The 16,321-nt window shown below is 51.0% G+C and overlaps 6 protein-coding genes across 6 annotated transcripts; 3 read left to right on the forward strand and 3 right to left on the reverse strand.

Annotated features, from left to right (window-relative positions):
- The first annotated feature begins 89 nt into the window (after nucleotides 1-89).
- Nucleotides 90-2,724, forward strand: VE01_00484 (uncharacterized protein). The gene is made up of 5 exons (XM_018270015.2): nucleotides 90-713; nucleotides 807-1,231; nucleotides 1,284-1,446; nucleotides 1,496-1,627; nucleotides 1,681-2,724. Exons 2-5 carry the CDS (start codon nucleotides 878-880, stop codon nucleotides 2,334-2,336), a joined length of 1,305 nt encoding a protein of 434 aa, XP_018135076.1. The 5' UTR covers nucleotides 90-713; nucleotides 807-877; the 3' UTR covers nucleotides 2,337-2,724.
- A 280-nt stretch (nucleotides 2,725-3,004) lies between these two features.
- VE01_00485 (uncharacterized protein) lies at nucleotides 3,005-6,435 on the forward strand. Its single transcript, XM_018270016.2, has 2 exons — nucleotides 3,005-5,185; nucleotides 5,234-6,435. Exons 1-2 carry the CDS (start codon nucleotides 3,425-3,427, stop codon nucleotides 6,119-6,121), a joined length of 2,649 nt encoding a protein of 882 aa, XP_018135075.1. The 5' UTR covers nucleotides 3,005-3,424; the 3' UTR covers nucleotides 6,122-6,435.
- Nucleotides 6,374-7,897, reverse strand: RPT6 (protease regulatory subunit 8 (SUG1 protein) (CIM3 protein) (TAT-binding protein TBY1)). The gene is made up of 3 exons (XM_018270017.2): nucleotides 7,669-7,897; nucleotides 7,499-7,618; nucleotides 6,374-7,442 (listed from the first exon to the last, which is right to left on the reverse strand). The coding sequence occupies exons 1-3, from the start codon at nucleotides 7,781-7,783 to the stop codon at nucleotides 6,508-6,510; spliced, it is 1,170 nt and encodes a 389-aa protein (XP_018135078.1). The 5' UTR covers nucleotides 7,784-7,897; the 3' UTR covers nucleotides 6,374-6,507.
- Nucleotides 7,898-8,295: 398 nt separating this feature from the next.
- Nucleotides 8,296-12,375, forward strand: VE01_00487 (uncharacterized protein). Its single transcript, XM_018270018.2, has 4 exons — nucleotides 8,296-8,848; nucleotides 8,939-10,836; nucleotides 10,887-11,711; nucleotides 11,760-12,375. The coding sequence occupies exons 1-4, from the start codon at nucleotides 8,605-8,607 to the stop codon at nucleotides 12,186-12,188; spliced, it is 3,396 nt and encodes a 1,131-aa protein (XP_018135077.1). The 5' UTR covers nucleotides 8,296-8,604; the 3' UTR covers nucleotides 12,189-12,375.
- On the reverse strand, nucleotides 12,295-13,853 carry URA3 (orotidine 5'-phosphate decarboxylase). The gene has a single exon (XM_018270019.2). The coding sequence runs from the start codon at nucleotides 13,601-13,603 to the stop codon at nucleotides 12,530-12,532; it is 1,074 nt and encodes a 357-aa protein (XP_018135070.1). The 5' UTR covers nucleotides 13,604-13,853; the 3' UTR covers nucleotides 12,295-12,529.
- Nucleotides 13,854-14,066: 213 nt separating this feature from the next.
- VE01_00489 (uncharacterized protein) lies at nucleotides 14,067-16,069 on the reverse strand. The gene has a single exon (XM_018270020.2). The coding sequence runs from the start codon at nucleotides 15,609-15,611 to the stop codon at nucleotides 14,202-14,204; it is 1,410 nt and encodes a 469-aa protein (XP_018135069.1). The 5' UTR covers nucleotides 15,612-16,069; the 3' UTR covers nucleotides 14,067-14,201.
- Nucleotides 16,070-16,321: the final 252 nt, after the last annotated feature.

The following is a 16,321-nucleotide window of genomic DNA, read 5'->3' on the forward strand; positions in this document are numbered from 1 at the left end:
CCGCCTGCTGGATAGAGTTTAGTGGGCAACCCGACCGCGTAAAAGTTTTGGTGGGAAGCTGTGTGGGGAAAGGTCGGTTCAAACATTGGAGGGCTATCGCCACGACTTTTCTGCGAGCGCTTCACCGTTGAGCGTCCTGTATCGCCTCAATAATTTGCTGAGCGTTTGAGCATCGTGAGAACTCTATCGCATCATTATTCTGGAGCGACGCGCCTGATCCGACCACCGCAAAACTCCCGGGGCGCATGTTCTCGCTTGTACTCGCTCTTTCCATCTACCCCAAACGATAATCGCAGAATCTTCGAAGAAAGCCTCGAGCCGAGAATATTTCTCATATTTCACCTGAAATATATGCTACATACTACTATACGTATATACGAACAACTCCCGAAAGACCACACCTTCGTTTTGCCCGTCTCGATGTTTATTGAAGCACTTTGCGCTGGAAGACTCAATCGCTGGTGTCTTAACCTCCTCCAAATATTCAATAAAGGCTCAGGCGACCACCAGAGACTGTATTGAGCGGGCTAGTGCAAAGGCTGCCCGTTGGTGCTTTATTATTGCATTGAGCGTTGCTATTGTTCGCCTATCGAATTCTATTATCGGTGGGAAGATTCCCATTGTCGCTAGATAGCTCCATTGGCGACTGGCATTTTATTCTTGGATAAAGATCACAAGGATAAAGATCAAGAGCGATAATATGAACTAAAGAGGTGCGTATATATATGAGATCCTCTTATGGACTCGCCACTTCTTCCTTTCCGACTTTCTCACCTTCAAACTTCCGTTGGCTCATACAATATCAGCTTCTGAAATTCCAACAAAAGCAAGACGAGTTTGAACTACAACAAAATCCTTCCTCAAAAAATACATTGCTATGGCTACAGTAGCCATTCAACAGCCTATCCCTCCTCGGTCCCCAATGATCCGAAAGCGGACCTTTTCGTCGTCCAGCGACGGGATGCACTACGGGCCGAGAGTAAGCAAACAACCCAAAACTGCCCGACGGCAATCCAGCCCGCAGCGCAGCCCGCAGCGTAGCCCACAGCGCAAACGGAAGCTGCCGGTCCCTGAAGAGAAGAAGAAGCTTGACTCTGCCTTTGTGGGAGGCGCAAAGGTGGACCTGGAATATGGCTTTGTACCACCAACTGCCAGTAACCGTGATCGTCACTCAGCGGCGAAGGAAGCTCAAGCTGGCCTTGAGAAGAAATGTGCCGAGCGTCAGGCAATGGTAAGCAACCCGGTCGGTAGAGACTCTGTATATGCTTCTGACACAAGATCAGGCGGCGACCGTGTCCGAGGAGTGGATGGAAAGGATCTCTATGAAGCAGCCTGGGTTTGATAACATCAAGATGTCCAGGTGTTATCGCCATAGCTTGCTGCAGGCCTTACTGCATATCCCTAAGCTTGTGAATTGGCTATTAGAGTTTCACAAACTCGGCGAATGTAAATTCACCGTATTCCTTCTCTCGTTTTAGGTTCTAACCTGCTACAGGCTGCAGTCATCGCCCAGCGGTTTGCATCGCGTGCAAGTTGAGAGATCTTGCTACCCTTTATTGGGTCCAAAACTCTTCACGCCAAGAGATCTATGCGCTATTGAAGGACATAGATCGCACTCTGGCCATTCGTAAGTAGCGCTGGCTACCTTTCCCTTACGTAGGGCTAACATGGCTCTTTCAGGCGGCTGGGCAACAGACAATCCGGAGGAATATGGTGACCCGGATGACCAGTTTACGGCAATGCTGGAGATGATGTCGGAGGACATGGGGGCGATGGGCCACACTAGGTTCCAAGCCATTCATAGTACTCTGCTCACCTCTAGTATCCGTTGCTCCTCGTGTGGTCATACCACCGATCCCCACCACTCCGCGGAACGGACTCTCTCAGTGCCTCTTGAGTCCTCCCTCAGTGGATCCAGCCTCGAGGTTTTCGTTGCCGCTTTCCTTCGAGACAAGATCTCGGGTTACAGATGTGAGGGATGCCAGAAGCCCGTCAATGTGACCCGAGATGTCAAAATCGCATCGCCAGCAGACGTGATCTCTGTTCAGCTCAAGAGGGCAGGATGGAATGGGACCATCAAGACCAAGGTTGGGATCACGCGGGTGCTCGACCTGACGAAGCACGCCGTGGACGGTTCTACCGAACTCCGATACGAGCTGGTCTCGACGGTGTCTCATCAGGGGAATAGCCGGTTCGGACACTATATCGCCCACGCTGTTGGTCCTGATGGGAAGTGGACGGAGTTTAACGACGAGTGCACACGAAAAGTGAGCCCAAAGGCTGTGCTCATGCCGGCTGGCTTCAAACCCGTCTTATTATACTATAAGCGGGTGTAGAAGTTCGAATCCCTTCGGTGGCTGGCGTCTGTCTATGGTGTTTAGGGGTGGCTTGGTTGTTTGATGGATAGTGGTGGTTTTGTTTTGGACCTGATCCGATGAGATCGGCCATTTATGTACATATGGGAGACGCAATTAGGAAGCGCGGATTGTGGAGGCATAGCGACGGAGTTTTATCGAGTTACAGATATCAAAAGAGTTACAGATATCAAAATCGAGGTCTAGTCAACGTACCTAGCCCATCTGATAAGATAATCTCATACACTATGAAGTCTTACTGGTGCAAGCGGCGGGTGTGTCTACTGGATGGTAGCACTTGTGCTCACTTAAATTGAGCCGCCCCATTACATAAGGTAGAATACAATTAGTTGTCGTTTTAGAATATGAGCTATCATCTTAAAGTATCAATTATCAGACTATTAGTATAAATATACTCGACAGGCTCGGCATGCTCGGCATGAGTACCAACTCTATATCCATTGCCAACTATTTATTCATGCCTCAGGCATCCAATCTGCGCCAACAAAACGATGGCCCGGTAATGAAGTCATCGAGCACGGTCCAGCCAGCCGTTGTCCAGCGTTATCTTGTGCCTAGCCCACTATTGGACTTCCTAGTCCTTATGATGTAGATTTGCACCCTTTTGCACCCTTTCCCACCCAGTTTTATGTGGTCATGGTACTGATGGGGTACCTGGCAGACCACACTAGTGCAGCCGCACTACCTCCACCTGCATGTCCACAACTCACACTCCATCGCGCTCTTCACTCCATCAAGTTTTACAAGTATATTATTGCCTCCCTCCCATTTATCCCATTACAAATCGCCATTCTAGGCCTTTAATCCCCCTGACGCACAACCCCCATCGCTCTCTTATTTCATCAACTCATCGCAACGTATTTAGGACCCCTACTTGCCTTCACCGGGGGACATCTACGGCACCGATCGCAACGGCGGCAAGAAATGCGAGGGGGCCTGCGGTCAGCGCCGAATCCTAATGCAACACGCTCCTGAAAGCCCGATCCTTCCTCGCTCGCAAATCTATCGAGACCATCGAATATTCGAACTTCGGCAATAACACGCAAACCATGAAGGCGGCGGCAAGACCGCCCCTGCGGTCGACTCGGTCCCATTCTCATAGACCGAAGACCCCATCGTCAGCCGGAGGCAGTCCGTTGATCCAGGCTATTAGAGCACCATCATCAGCTGCACCACCTACAATACCTGCATCTTTCTCTCCGATACGCACGCCAGGGGGCAGAGAACAGGCGCGGCCGTCAAGCCCCAATTATTTTGGGCTTGTCGTTGATTCTGGCAACAATGCAAGAGAGTCCGGCAGTGGCTCCAAAGATAATCGCAGCCCGACTGCTTCTTTGGTACAATCTTATATCGAGCAAACGCCCAGGAATATTCCGATAGAAAACAGTGCAGATTTTGACGCTTTCCGGAAACAGAGCGAAGCCAACCAGTCGTTCAGCTTGGGCCATGGCAATTTATCCCATTTTGCCTCAGCACCTGTCCTCCCAGCCCAGGCCCATGGATATAAGAGTGTAGCTGGCCATGATAGGAACACCGAGGCGAAAAGGACGAACAGCGCAGTCACCATCAGCAGTGATGCGTGGTTGTCGCCGGCGCGTCACTCCAACACCTTCCCGACTGAATCATCGCCAGTTTTTGGCCTCCCAATGCAGGAGTCGCCTATGACTGCAGAGTTATCTCAACCGCTGGCACCGGTTCGAGAACATATGCTCTCTCAATTAGGTGATAGGCACCCACGGTTGTCTCTGCCTGGTGATAGGCCTAGCCCGTCCACACCACATACAAGCCAACAAAATGATATCCCCCGGGCAGAGACGCTACCACCAGTGTTACAAGATGGCCCTGCGTTTATTTCTGCTTCAGACCTAAGGGATTTTTTGAAAACCCAGAGTTCTTCGGATTACTTACTTTTAGACCTTCGAGTTGCCCCGCAGTATTCCCAATCAAGGATTCGCAACGCCCTCAATCTGTGCATTCCTACAACATTATTGAAGAGACCGTCGTTCAATTTGGCGAAGCTCACCGATACATTCAAGGTTCCGGAGGAGAAGACTCAGTTCTCAAGGTGGGGCGAATGCAGGTATATTATCGTTTACGATTCCCACTCTTCAGAGAAGAAAGACGCAGTTGCACCTCTGAACACCATCAAGAAGTTCACAAATGAAGGTTGGAATGGGAGGGCATATATACTAAAGGGTGGATATAAGGCATTTTCTGCAATCCAGAGCGATGCCATTGACCAGAAGCCAACGAACGATACACAAAACTCCAAGAATCTTTCATTGGGCTCCCTATTTCCCAACGCTGCTGATGTCGCTGGCGGCTGCGAAATGCCAAAGACAAAAAGTGTCGCGAACCCCTTTTTCAGCAATATTCGACAGAACATGGACCTCGTTGGTGGCGTGGGTCAAATCGATGTCAGGCGTCCGGACGATGTAGATCAATTGGCGGATGACTTCCTCCCGTCGTGGCTTCGGAGCGCCACTGCCAAGGAAGACCACGGCAAGACAGTTTCTGATAAGTTCTTACATATAGAACAAATCGAGCAGTCCAGAATGCAAAACGCCTTGTCGTCTCGAGTTTCTTATGGAACGCCCACAGCCAGATCTGACAATGACGTTCAAATCGCCGGATTTGAAAAAGGGGGGAAAAACCGATACAACAACATTTGGCCTTTCGAGCATTCCCGAGTCAGACTACAAGGGAGAGCTGAAGGCGTCTGTGATTATGTAAATGCGACTCATATCAAGCCTTTGTGGAGCAATAAGCGATATATTGCGTCCCAGGGCCCTCTACCTGCTACCTTTGAGGTGCGTTCGCCTCTCATAATTGTTAACGCGTATACTGATTTTTGATAGGATTTCTGGAGCGTTATCTGGGATCATGATGTACGAGTTATTGTCATGCTGACAGCAGAATCTGAGGGCGGGCAAGTCAAGTGCCATCCGTACTGGTCTGCTCAAGAATATGGCAGATTCAAAATAACCTCATCCACGGAAAAGAAGGCCCCTCTAGAACCCATTAAGCATGTCCGCTCCATACGGAAAGAGTCCTTTGGGAGGCGCCGTGCGAACACTGTGATGGAATCAACAATCCCAGAGGCCAGCCCTGGTGACAATCCAGATGTTGTGGTTCGAACCATTACGCTGTCCTGCTCGACACAACCCCACGTGCCCGCCAGGCAGATAATGCAGGTACAGTATAGTTCTTGGCCGGATTTCGGGACCACAGCCCGGCCCAGCCAGCTTCTGGGAATAATCGAGCTTTCCAACTCACTCCAACATGCGGCGTTACCACCAGCCGTCGCTAAGCAAATAAACTCGGAGGAACCAGATCCAGACCAGTCTTTGCCACCGATCCTAGTTCACTGCAGCGCAGGATGTGGTCGGACTGGGACATTCTGCACCGTGGACTCGGTCATCGACATACTCAAACGCCAACGAAAAGAGACTCTCAGTGGCGTCACGCCGATGGATATCTCGGCAGCGGAAGAAACAGACTATTTAACAACAAAACACGCATCCAAGGATATGGAGAGCGACTGGCTCTTCAACCCAAAGATAGATCTTATAGAGCGCACTGTAGCCGACCTCCGAAAACAGCGAATCAGCATGGTCCAAAGTTTAAGGCAGTATGTCCTTTGCTACGAGACTGTCCTGGAGTGGATTGTCCAGCAATATCAGGCACCACCGAAGAGGGAACGAAGCGGGAGCGAATCATTGGCATCGGATGACAGACGGGGTTAATTTTGCATGTGCGGGACGGTTGGAGGCACTACGACATAGATGATTTGTGAATATGCATACTTCTTTGGTTTGATTCATAGGAGGCGTGTTTTGGACAAGTGGTATCACTTTGGATATCCTTGTCACTGGTTTGGCATCGCGATGGCGTCAGGCATTGCTAATGAACTTAATGTGTTGGGCGATTGATTTGCATGGGTAGCAGGCGGGGGAATGATTTAGACTGGAAAGCATAGGCAAATTGGAATAGAGATACATTTGTCTAAAAATTCAATTGTCTCCAATCACCATCAGTGATGGTGGTGATATTATTTCGGGTTCTATTGTATTGTACACAAGCGCATCCTCATTGTTCCTATCCGTAGCAAAATTGCGCCAACCTCCCTCGCTCACTTCCATAACTTGCCCAAACTAACCTCCTTATCATCGTGCTTGTTCAAGACCTTCGCTGTGGCGAGGTCAAAGTCCTCTTGTGTGACGTGCACTCGCCTCTCTCGTAATGCGAACATACCAGCCTCCGTGCATACACCCTTGAGCTCGGCTCCTGAGCATCCGTTCATCTTCTCGGCGATCTTGGTCAGGTTGATGCCTCTTGTCAGGTTCATCTTGCGGCTGTGGATGCGGAGAATATCTGCTCTGGCCTCAACGGTTGGCGGGGGGAACTCAATCTTCCTATCGATACGTCCTGGTCGTAATAATGCAGGATCCAAGATATCGAGCCTATTTGTCGCCATAATGACCTTAATATTCTTTGTCGGCTCGAAACCATCAAGTTGGTTGAGAAGCTCCAACATCGTGCGCTGTACTTCCGAATCACCGCCAGACGAGCCCTCGACACGGGAGGATCCAATGGAATCGATTTCGTCCATGAAGATGATAGACGGAGCATGCTCACGCGCCATGACGAAAAGCTCACGGACCATCCGCGAACCCTCTCCGATGTATTTCTGGACCAACTCGGATCCGGACACCCTGATGAACTTGCAGTCTGTGTGGTGAGCAACAGCTCTCGCGAGCAGAGTCTTCCCCGTTCCGGGAGGGCCGTAGAGCAGCACACCCTTTGGCTGTGCTATCCCCAACGATTCAAACAGTTCCGGATGCTTGAGGCCTAGTTCGATAACTTCCTTAATCTCCTTAATCTGTTGGTCCAGCCCTCCAATCATATCGTATGTGCTGTCGGGCACCTTCTCAACCATCATCAGCGACACAAGAGGGTCGACGGATGACGGAAGCATCTTCTCCAGTTTGTATGAGTCGGAGAGGAGGGTGACGCGCTTCCCAACGGTAAGCTTGGCAATGTCGACGTTATCGGAGATGTCCACAACTGAAGTCGAGTTAGTCTTTTGCCTATGTGGTATTCACTTCACAAGGGCGACGAACCGTATTTCCCTTCTGGATGAACCTTCACTAAGACCTTCTTGGTGCCCATCACCTTCACGACTTCTCCAACATATGAACCAGGCTGTTGCAGCAGCCCCAACTCTTCTCTCAGCAGACGAACTGTGGGCGGTTAGTATATACCCTTCAAACCTGCTGCAGAGACCAAATACCTCTTGAATTGTAATCGTTTCGTTGCGCTTCAAGTCTCCGGAGGACCGCCTGGCCCTGGATGATCTCGAGCTTCATGCTCTCGATCTTGTTGTGAAAGAAGCTGTCGAGCGCCATCTTGAATGACTTGGCGACGAATATATGGGTGTAGGAAGTGCGATGTTATGCCAGTCGACAGAGAGTACTGGTGGCGATGATGGTGCGACGGGTTGTTGTGTTGACAACGTTGGGGTTCGATGTTTGATAAGGTAAGAAGGCGAGGTAAGCTTCAAGAAGTACGTGAAGCCTTGGGGCCTTGGGCACGGACCACGTGCTTGGCTCGCGTTTATACTTACATACCATACATTTTGTATGTACACTCTGAACCCCAGTAGGAGAAACCAATAGCTACAGTTCTCCTACGCGCATGAAATCTAACTATGAAGTATCACAGAACCTGGGACAGAATGTTCTGTAAGTGTTAACTGTCTCCGATTTCAAAAAGACATATATGTAAGGACAACACTCGGTAGTGTATAGTTCTGTTTGGCGTATGGAGTACTTATCTATTAACCCTGGCAGCTTGTACCAAGCTAAAGCACTCTTCGTCATTTCAAGGTAAACAGCATCCATCTCTAATCTTCATTGCTTCCTTCGTTATACAACAACAGGTTTATCGACACGCATACAGCGTACAGACCTGCACTGTAACAAACGCATCTTTGGTGCATTTATCATTGCTCTATTTGCTTGTATATCCACACCTTGCTCTGCTTCAGGAACTGGAGCGGCCGAGGCTGTAGTTAGCAATTTCGACAATGATCCACAAGCCATATCCTTTATAAACCTCCTTTTCGTTGGTTTCATAATCTCGCAACTGAATTTTCAGTCGCTATTTACTGTCGACAGTCGAGGCCATAGCTATATATCGAAGGACCTAGATCCTAAAGGTCTTCGTTATGTCTTCCAAGGACTCCAGCACCGGGAAGGCGAAAGCCTCTGAAGGAGCCTCTCAAGCTCAAGAACAAGAGTCAGGTCCTTCACAGACACCAGTTGGCTCCAGCACCCTTACCGGCACAGAGGCTGGGCATCCTCTGCATCGGTCCCAGTCGATCACAAAGGAATCCGAAGATTTGCTTAGCTCAAGCGTCAAGTCTACTGATACAGTACGCCGCAGACCCGAAGCCGGCACCAGCGGATATGGTATGTTATATTATCCTCATGAAGTCCCCAGCTTTGCCACAGTTCGGAAACAAGTGCAAGAAAGGCGGCAGGCTGACCCAAGACTATTAGGATCCATATCGGGACCCTCGAACCCTAATCCCTCGCAAGGATCTGAACGACCAACCCCGCGAAAGATTGACTCGGCGCGCTCTATACAATCTGCACAGTCTCCAGTCCTAGGCCCAGAACGTGGAAGATATCAACGAGGCCAGAAACCCGCAATGACACGTCGAGTCTCATCCACTCCACAAGGCCCGCATCGCGGCCAGGAATTTTCGGTCGACGATGATGCAAATGAGATCGAAGGGGACAAAGCACTTCGACATGGGGGTATAGGAGGGTCCGTATCTGGGTTTGGGACAACCAAATCATCGCTCAGAAGGCGTCCCACTGCTACAGGGGCTGTTCCTCGAGAAGACTCGAACCGCGAGGAGGATCTACGCGCAACAGGATCAGGTTTTACTGGCCGTAGCGATGGAATTGCGGAGGAGGGTTCTGCCTCTGACGAGAGCCAAGAGACGATACGCAAAAACGACAATATGGATCCGGATACGACCAACCTCGACGGCGACGACGACAATGATGATGACGAGGATGGTGACATTAGCGACACCGAGAGCTTTACTTTGAAGGACAGACAGGAAGCCATCAACGAGACTCATCCCTTTGGTATTCGTATATGGAAGCCTGCGCTCTACAAAAAGGATAGATCGGTTCAAAAAATAGCAGAGGGAGACATACATTCTGCTCCTGGGGGGCTGGTAAGTAGGTGGCTTCTACTTTTTAACATCGCCTGGACTATATTGTTTGGATGGTGGCTAGCGCTTGCTGCACTAGCTGGTGCACTTGTGTGTTTTGTATTTGGCGCCGCGCCGGGTGCACTTGAGTATGGAAGAGTCCTTTGGGGGCTATCGGGCTACATATTCTACCCATTTGGCAAGTTCGTACGACTGGAGCAAGACGAAGCATACGCAAACGAGGATGAGGGAGAAGGCAGAAGTGTCACGGAATACGAACGATGGCAATCCGGCGACCTTGAGGATGGGAGACTATTCTTTGGGCCTGATGGCGGGAATAGGTCAATAGTCGGACGCAGGCGAGGAAGTTTGGACTCTGTGGCTACCGAGACGGATAGTCTCCTTGGCAGAACGAGACGTGGAGGTGATAGAGACTCTTCCGTCCCTCGAATGAAGAGGAGACTGTTTGGTCGAGGCCAGTGGAATCTTGGACGCGTAATCTTTTTCATCTTCTTTTACGGATTGATTACGCCGCTGCTCTTTATTGTCTCTGGAATCTGCTGGATCATGGTCTTTTCGATTCCGATGGGCAAAGTAACTCTACTTCTGATCTATCACCTTCGCCGCCATCCATTGGCACTCTCGTTTCAATCAGACACTTCATACTCACGAGGTGGACCCAACTCATCCATACTCCTGTGCACGTACCGTGCTGTGGGCCTCAAGTATTGGAAGTATACTGTTGACGGTACCAACATATTCTTCATCAACCTCATGGCAGTCGTCATGTTCGTCATACTCGACTACTGGGTGTTGCGCGAAATGATGGAGCTTGACTTGGCAATCACCCAGCCAGCCTTCCTTTTTGTGGGTGCACTTCTGTCTATCATCCCACTTGCATACTTCATTGGACAAGCCGTCGCGTCCATTTCCGCGCAATCCTCCATGGGACTGGGAGCGGCAATCAATGCCTTCTTCTCTACGCTGGTCGAGGTTTACTTGTACTGCGTTGCTTTAAACCAAGGCAAGGGGCAACTTGTCGAGGGAAGCATTATCGGCAGTATATTTGCTGGAATTCTGTTCCTTCCCGGGCTATCGATGTGCTTTGGGGCCATAAAGCGGAAGACACAGAGGTTCAATGCTAAGTCCGCTGGTGTTACGTCTACAATGCTACTGTTTGCAGTCATTGCTGCTTTCGGTCCCACCCTGTTCTACCAGATATACGGCACTGTAAGTCTAATCCAAATCCGAAACTGAAAGTCAGCTAACAAGGCATCCAGCATGAACTCTCTTGTCTGTCATGCATCGACACCGAGAGTGAGGGTCCAAGCCGCGACTGTCGCCGCTGCTACTTCTCTCAAACCCCATCCTTCGACGACAGGTTCTACATTGAGGCGGTGCGGCCTTACTGTTGGTTTGCCGCCACACTTTTATTTCTATCATATATCATCGGGCTATGGTTTACTCTCCGGACACATGCTGCAGTCATCTGGAACATTGAGGTCGACGAGAAGAAAATCCACGCCCAAGACGCAAGCCACCTTTTAGCTACACAGCAGGCCGCCGACAGGGCTCTACGTAGCCACCAGCTGAACATTAGCCCGGATACTGCCCGCACTGCTGAGATCCGTGATTCTCCAATGTACAAGAAATTCGTTGGCCAGCCATTAAAACAAGGGGCAACGCCAGCTGATTCACCAGGGACAAGTCACAACGGCCCTGTCACCACACCTCACATGGTACCACCTAGAGCCAGTCTCGACAATGCCTCCAGCCCACTTACGGAGGGCGCAACAGATCCAACCGTGGATACTGCCCAACATACGGACGGTGGCAAGAAGGTCGCGTCTCACAAGGCATCACCTCTCCCAGCTATGGATGTAGAGGTGGCCGCCGTTGACGTGGCTGTGACTGGTGCCCACGATGCGCCCAACTGGAGTAGAACGAAGAGTTCCGTCATATTAATGAGCGCTACGATCTTATACGCCCTTATTGCTGAAATACTTGTCGATACTGTCGATGTTGTATTGCAAGGATTCGCTGTTGACGAGAAATTCCTTGGCATAACGCTCTTCGCACTTGTTCCCAACACTACCGAGTTCCTTGTAAGTCTACCACTACCCTGTCCATCCACACAACTAACGTACTTGTAGAACGCAATATCCTTCGCCATGAATGGAAATATTGCACTTTCCATGGAGATTGGTTCTGCATATGCGCTTCAAGTGTGCCTTTTACAGATCCCCGCACTCGTTCTATTCAGTGCGGTTACCGCTGCATATGTGGAAGGAGGTGATGCTGTTGAGAAGACCTTTAACCTCATATTCCCTCAGTGGGATATGGTTACAGTCATCTTGTGCGTCTTTCTGTTGAGTTACATGTACGGAGAAGGCAAAAGCAATTACTTCAAGGGGTCGATTCTAATCCTCAGCTACTTTGTTGTCATTGTCGGCTTCTGGTTCTCCAGTATGGCCGATACGGACTCCATGGGTATGAGCAGATTCGATGTTATTAGGGACGGCGCTGTATTCGCGACGGTGGGAAGGGGGAAATCGGGTGTGGCGTTTCAGCGACACGCATAATTGGACGAAATGTCCCTCATTCATTTTTGTAGCAAAGATTTTTGTGTGGTTTAGGCTGGAGTTGGGAAGCGTTGCATGTCCAGTACACAGATGGATCCTCTTGGGACTGATTAATAATTTGATTTTGTAAATTATTCATTTACCGTTGCAGCTCATGCAAGTATCCAACCAATTTCTATCATCCCGTTTAAAACACTGTGCCCAACTCATCACAGTCCCAAACGCCCTTAGCCATGGCGGAGAGCCGCGAGGAGGCACTTTTTAACGCAATCTACGCCATAATTCCAAAGACCAATATGCATCCATAGCAAATCTTCAAATAAAATCGTATCAGAGAGATTTCAGGCACTAATCCTAGCCGTATAAGCCTCCCACCCCTTCCTCCTGTATCGCTCCGCCTCCGTAACCGGATCCGCCGCCCCAATAATGCCCCTACCGACAATAATGATATCCACGCTCTTCTCTCCAATCAGTTTTTTCGGGGTGTTATACTGCTGCCCAAGACCGTCACTGTTGGCACGCTGCTCCTCGCCCGAGGGCAATTGGCAGCCAGGAGTCATCGTGATGAACTGGTCGTCAGCGGCCGTGTTTTGCGTTTCCTGCGCAATGAAGCCCATCACAAAGTCCTTGTTATTCCTCGCGATCTCTACACAAGCCTTCGCATATGCCTCGTCGAGCAGGTTCCCAGCGCTGGACATCTGGGCCAGGAGAAGCAGACCGCGATCGAGCGGCGCCTCCTCAATCTTGGAGAAGATGACGTCCTCCTCGCACTCTGGGATAGGCGCGCGTGGTGAGTTCGCGGGTTCGTAAGACTGCGAAACGGTAGTGATCGAGACAATGCTCGCCTTGCGACGTGCCTGAAGCGCCTTCAAATTCTTGATGTCCTCGTCATCCTTGCCCTCATCGTCCTCGGACAGACTCTCTGGCCTTGGTGTTCCGACCGTAATATCCGTCTTGACCTCGTACTTCTTCTTCTCGCGCCACGCGCTCGCGGCATCGGCCAGCGCAGACACAATCGCTGCGCCGGGCAGGATATGCGCATTCGTGATGTGCGCCCACTCGACCGCCTTCCCCGGTCCGTCGGTATACTGCTTCTGCACCGTCGATCCGATGTCGCTGAACTTCCTGTCCTCGAAGATGAGGAAGCCGTGCTTAGCGGCCAGCGCCGCCAGTTGTGCGCCGGTGCCGGTCTCGACGTCCGAGTCCCAGTCGCTGACAATGTCGTAGTGCGTCTTGAGGACCACGATCGATGGGCCGATCGAGTTCGCTAGGCGCAGCAGGGTGCGCGCGCTCGAGACATCGGCGGAGAGACAGAGGTTGCTCTCCTTGACGACCATGAGACGGTACAGGTACGCGCTCAAGGGGTGAGTCGATTGCCGCTCCTCGTACGGGGTCTGGGCAATGCTCCGAGACATGGCCGGTAATTGGCAGTCGGGGACTGCGCTGTGCGTGTCGGCGGGGTGTTCCAGTGCTCCGGGCTAGTCGTGGGATGTTGAGATGCGAGGGGTCGTTATAAAATCAAACTCTGCGGTTCGAGTTCCCCATGGATTTAAACTGGGGTCGGGTTTGATCTGGTATGGTGTGCCGAGCCCGATAATGATAATTGATAAAAAGTACTTGTTATCGTCTGATGCGCCTGGCCGCTTCCCGTAGCGACCAAGACAGATTTTAAAGGCAAGGAAAAGTCAACGTTATTAATATACTACACATTTTTTTTTATGATTGGCTACATATCACGATTTGCTTATATTAAGTACAGCTCTCCCAGGGTCGTGCATGATCGGTGGCTGAACAGGGCGCTTTGGGGTCCAACCAGCTACGGAGAAGAGTCGACGAATCACCACAACTTTACGATTGAACAGTGTGATGTTATATTTTGAACATGTGTGAAATTGCTAACCCGCTTGCCGTTACTTGAGTAAAGGGAAATTCTATTTACATGAACGCCATACATCGCTTCTAATGGCTCATGATTACAACAGCTAGTATTCTTGCCCCGCAAGTCCAGCCCACCTAATATCCACTATCCCAGAGATCGTCTGTGTCCTTCACCATCTCCATAACAGGAGATTTAGGCTCCATCCTCCTCATCGCCTTGCGATCTTCCCGCGTGATCAGCCGCGGTGTGATTGGCACCAAAGGAGTGAACGGCTGGTAGGGGCTATATGGTGTTGCTCCAGCAGACCACGGGGTTTTTAACCCTGGCGACAGCGGCGTGGTCCGTTCCAGGACCGTTGTCTTGGTAGAATGTGAGAATGACGGCGAAGAGAGTCCTGGGGGTGGATCAAATGCTCTGAAGGGAAGCTGTCGTGTGGATGAGGTTGCCGATGAGGGGTTCACGGAAACGGGACCGGGGATAGTTAAGTTCAAAGGACGGTTTGTAGCAACCGATCTGTTGTTAGGTGGTGGCCCCATCGAAACTGAAGCGAGGTTTTCTGCAATTGATCTTGTCGGCGAGATGGGTGACGGATCTGCAGTTTGCACGCTGGAGTTGTTGCGGGAATGGTACTGATATGGCATTTGACCTTCAGGAACCGGAGGTGGAGGTGGAGGCTGGTAGTGGCGAGGGCTAAGTGGCTCTTCATCCGACGCATATGTTGCGGGGAAGGTTGTAGAGAGAGGCGTGGCCATTGGAGAGCTGATCTTCAAGCCACGGATGCCCTTTCGTTTTGGCGACTTGAGGGACGAGATCAAGGACGATGTGCGCGAGTGTGTTTTCTCGGTGCTGCCCAGGTTGGCTGGCTTGATTTTCTCCAGGCGCTTGCTGGAGGCGGTGCTCTGCCTCTGAGGTGAGGCAGATGGAAGAGGGGTTGGGGCAGGCATATCTGCTATGTTGAGTCCGGCGGCTTTGGCTTCCTCCTGTTCCATAACATGCGCGTATAGGTCCTCGAGTCCGCGGTTCAAAATCTCACGATCTGCTTGTATAATTCGCGAATCGACTCCTGGGTTGGTCCCGGGCGAGACGGGAGAGCAGTTTTGAGAGGGAAAGACGTAGGGGTTCTGGGTCTTCTCGGCAGTTGGCCACGCAGCGGTGCGGAAAGCTGTGGCGGCCGAGGTGGGCGAGATTGGAGATGGATAATATGCAGCGGGGTTTATAACGTGTCCAACTAGCATCTCAACATCATTCTGTGCTGCGAGTTCTCTTGCTTTGCGAAGTCGACGTCCAACGAAGAATAGGGCGAGGAGGATGGTGATCACCACGAATACGTATGCGCCGACGATTCCACCGATTTCCGCAGGAAGGTAAGACTTGTCGCGAAGAGCTCCAGCTGATAAGGGAGGGCCGTCTTCTGGAGATGGCGCTGGGTCCCAGTCGAGATTTAGGGGGTTGCTACGAGCATTTATAACGTTCTCGACGACTTGTGGAGCCTTGCGGGCGATTCGTGTAACAAGAGCTGGGAGACCAGTGAAAGCTTCCCGCATGGCTATTCTCACTCCTATGAAGCGATAGTCGAGTGGGGAGAGATCATCGGCACCTGAAGGGCGAAACGTCTCAAGGTGAGAAGCTATTCATGGGGTTGCGAATGTGATGAAGTGCAACGGATCAGATGTGGGCGCAAGGGGGAGAAAGAGGGCGGTAGGTGTTGCACTCGAGATATATACATAGCCTTCAGCGACATGGTAGGCTGGACGGGATGCAAGGCGGACGCAAGGTGACAGGAAGCTGTGCACCTCGGAATTGAGGGAGAGGCAGCCATTGGGTAGAGAGGGACGGCAGGTGTCGAATTGAAGAGCCTACCAAAGTACTGTAAGCAGACGCATTAAGGTACCTTTTGTGATAGTGCAGTCAATATCAGTTTGGTAGCGCCGGGAGATGTGAGCGACGACGATATGGAGAAGTTTAGTGGAGGAGAAGTTGACGTCCCGCAGTTGATATGCGTACTGGGGGAGGACCCTGTCATGTTTGGATGGCTGGTGTCCAGTAGTTCTGAGCTGTTAAGCGCTGATGTGAATCTGTGTGTGCCTGGGCTAAAATGGGTGGTGGTGATTGGTGGGGCCTGACCGCGGGCCTGACCGCGAATTGGGGGGGAAGTAATGTGACGGTAGGGATGTATTTCTGCACTCGATATTCAATGCATGTGTCGGTGACTGGTGTACCGACAGTTCTATCACCTCTCCACAGTCAGGGTAGC

The sequence above is a fragment of the Pseudogymnoascus verrucosus genome (genome assembly GCF_001662655.1).
Source record: "Pseudogymnoascus verrucosus strain UAMH 10579 unplaced genomic scaffold scaffold_1, whole genome shotgun sequence".
Lineage (NCBI taxonomy): Eukaryota > Fungi > Ascomycota > Leotiomycetes > Thelebolales > Thelebolaceae > Pseudogymnoascus > Pseudogymnoascus verrucosus.

What these genes read in the sequence shown, in the direction of transcription:
- VE01_00484 (XM_018270015.2), top strand. Translation starts at nt 878, where the DNA reads ATGGCTACAGTAGCCATTCAACAGCCTATCCCTCCTCGGTCCCCAATG. An exon ending in GTTTCACAAACTCGGCGAAT is followed by an intron (nt 1,447 to 1,495) that starts GTAAATTCACCG and finishes AACCTGCTACAG; the next exon opens with GCTGCAGTCATCGCCCAGCG. An exon ending in AGATCGCACTCTGGCCATTC is followed by an intron (nt 1,628 to 1,680) that starts GTAAGTAGCGCT and finishes TGGCTCTTTCAG; the next exon opens with GCGGCTGGGCAACAGACAAT.
- VE01_00485 (XM_018270016.2), top strand. Translation starts at nt 3,425, where the DNA reads ATGAAGGCGGCGGCAAGACCGCCCCTGCGGTCGACTCGGTCCCATTCT. An exon ending in CTCTACCTGCTACCTTTGAG is followed by an intron (nt 5,186 to 5,233) that starts GTGCGTTCGCCT and finishes GATTTTTGATAG; the next exon opens with GATTTCTGGAGCGTTATCTG.
- RPT6 (XM_018270017.2), bottom strand. Translation starts at nt 7,783, where the DNA reads ATGGCGCTCGACAGCTTCTTTCACAACAAGATCGAGAGCATGAAGCTC. An exon ending in AAACGATTACAATTCAAGAG is followed by an intron (nt 7,619 to 7,668) that starts GTATTTGGTCTC and finishes AACCGCCCACAG; the next exon opens with TTCGTCTGCTGAGAGAAGAG. An exon ending in TCATCCAGAAGGGAAATACG is followed by an intron (nt 7,443 to 7,498) that starts GTTCGTCGCCCT and finishes ACTCGACTTCAG; the next exon opens with TTGTGGACATCTCCGATAAC.
- VE01_00487 (XM_018270018.2), top strand. Translation starts at nt 8,605, where the DNA reads ATGTCTTCCAAGGACTCCAGCACCGGGAAGGCGAAAGCCTCTGAAGGA. An exon ending in AGCCGGCACCAGCGGATATG is followed by an intron (nt 8,849 to 8,938) that starts GTATGTTATATT and finishes CAAGACTATTAG; the next exon opens with GATCCATATCGGGACCCTCG. An exon ending in TCTACCAGATATACGGCACT is followed by an intron (nt 10,837 to 10,886) that starts GTAAGTCTAATC and finishes CAAGGCATCCAG; the next exon opens with CATGAACTCTCTTGTCTGTC.
- VE01_00489 (XM_018270020.2), bottom strand. Translation starts at nt 15,611, where the DNA reads ATGCGGGAAGCTTTCACTGGTCTCCCAGCTCTTGTTACACGAATCGCC.
- URA3 (XM_018270019.2), bottom strand. Translation starts at nt 13,603, where the DNA reads ATGTCTCGGAGCATTGCCCAGACCCCGTACGAGGAGCGGCAATCGACT.